The 2,024-nt window shown below is 56.0% G+C and overlaps 1 protein-coding gene across 1 annotated transcript in view; it reads right to left on the bottom strand.

The window, feature by feature from the left end:
- The window catches only part of GLT1D1 (glycosyltransferase 1 domain containing 1), a 54,126-nt gene that overhangs the window by 39,804 nt on the left and 12,298 nt on the right, over positions 1–2,024 (bottom strand). The window contains exon 4 of the mRNA XM_029921635.1: positions 564–615. Within this exon, the coding sequence (XP_029777495.1) occupies positions 564–615 (52 nt within the window). The remainder of the gene's footprint in view (positions 1–563; positions 616–2,024) is intronic.

The following is a 2,024-nucleotide window of genomic DNA, read 5'->3' as shown; positions in this document are numbered from 1 at the left end:
CGCGGCAAGACGGGCTGGCTGCTTTGGTTTTGAACCTGCTCTGCCAGGACTTTCTGTGACTCCCCGCTGAGAACCCAGACTCCTCCCGGCTCACTCCCAGGCCCCAGAGCCATCGTGAATAAAAAAGTCAATAAGGGAACTAACTAGCAGAGCTACAAAGTCCTCTACGCGTTAAAGCTCTTCAGATAAATGGTCCAACCTTGGAAATTACATCCACCGCCTACAAGGCTGCTGCTCTGGTGCGCACACGAGTGGCCTGTGACATGTGCGCCACAGCCTGTAAATCACCCAATCTGAGCGCACAAAAGGCAAACAGACAGAACATGAAACGGTTTGGCTATTGGGCTATTTTTGCTATTCAGCAACAATAAAAAAAAATCAGTGACATCTTAAAAGTATCTACACAAATAAAAAAACATCGATATACGGGGAACATAATACACTACTGTGGCCACAGTAAGTCCTGTCCGCGGGAACGTTATCTTCCAATCGGAGTGCCTCCAGCCCCCAGCCCGGCACCCCCACCGGCACGGCCCAAACAACATCACGAAATGAACACATACCCACTGCGTTTCTGCCACTTCCTTCATGGACTCTGTGAAAGCGACGGCAAATCTAGGAGAAATGAACAGAAATGAGGAAAACAGTTAGGGCAGAATTCAATCGGCATCACCACGGAACAGCTCTTTGCCCCAAATTGTCAGAGGGGAGGCAGGGCGCTGGATTTCAGGTGCCATCAATCTTGATCGCGCGTGGTCAGCGGCCATCAGGTTTAATCGCCACGCACGTCAAAACAAGGTGCGTGTGCAAGAAATAAACAAACGAAGCCCAGAATTTCCATGTTTTTTGTTCTTTCCATGCAAGGTCAGGGAAGCAGGGAGAGAGCCAGGACGCCAGGTGCGGGGGACAAGCAGAGGACCCCAGGACTGCCGTCAGGTGCCCGCTGCAGTAACCCCTGCAAGAGAACTGCGCTAACGTGGCTCACTGAATGCGAGTGGTCAAGGAACTTCGTGTCTACACCTACTGAGCAGTGGCTGTTTCCAGAACCAGGGCTGGAGCGCCTGGGATGAGCCAGGAGCCCGTCGTGGGGCCCTGAGGGGAGAAAGCACCCAAGCCTGGTGGGACGTGTCGAAGGGACACAGGTGTCAGCTCCATGTGTCCTGGGCCAGGGCGGGGACGACCTGGGCACCAAGCAAACAAGACTGATGGACAGCCCACAGAGTAGAAGAAAGTAAATACCCACAAGCCCGTACTGATACACGCTGAATAAGAACACGGGGCCAAACCGCTCTCCCTGTGGAACCCCAACGAATAAAGGCAGCAGGACTAGCGGAAACAGAAAATCACGCGGCACACCCCACGGTACTGGTGTGGCAAAGACCCATGAACGGACCACTCCTCCCCACTCACTGGCCCCCAAGGGGGGGAGGTTCTTTCCTGGAGGAGCTCCCCATCCACCCAGGCGCCCCTCCCCTGCCTGTCTTCTCCAAGCCTTCCCTCCCCCCACCCTGCACCCGGTCCAGCCGGGCAACTGCACGTCCCCTATTTAAGGGACACATAAGGAAGCCTTCTGTTTGGGGGTGACAAGGAGCGGCGAGGAGGCATCAGACCTCACACGGGGGCCCCTCTCACAGTCCACACCGCTGGGGGAGTGTGGGCGACCCTGCACTGATCGGTGCGAGGGCATCTGCTCCCCAAGGCCCTGGACACGCAACCTGGATTCTGAGGGCATCCACCTCACTCCGGGAACTTTGCGGCAACGCAAGGAGCGCAGGGACCTGCTCCGTGGGAAGCTGCAAGCAGGGAAGCGAGAACCCAGGGAGCAGCACGAACGCAAGCAAACTGCTGCCACTCGATCTGGTCCCCAGTGAGCTCCACGCCCAGCGCATATTTCCCGTCACTATTTTCCACCAGGACTTACAAGGCCATCGTGACTTCTGCAGGGGCCAGGGCCCCCCACCAGCCCAGGGAGCATACCACTGGGCAGCTTCAAGTCAGGAGACAAAGGGAAAAAAAAAAAAAAG

This window comes from Suricata suricatta, chromosome 14, assembly GCF_006229205.1.
Source record: "Suricata suricatta isolate VVHF042 chromosome 14, meerkat_22Aug2017_6uvM2_HiC, whole genome shotgun sequence".
In the NCBI taxonomy this organism is placed as follows: domain Eukaryota; kingdom Metazoa; phylum Chordata; class Mammalia; order Carnivora; family Herpestidae; genus Suricata; species Suricata suricatta.
The sequence above is the reverse complement of the archived record's forward strand: the minus strand, read 5'-3'. Positions and strand labels throughout refer to the sequence as shown.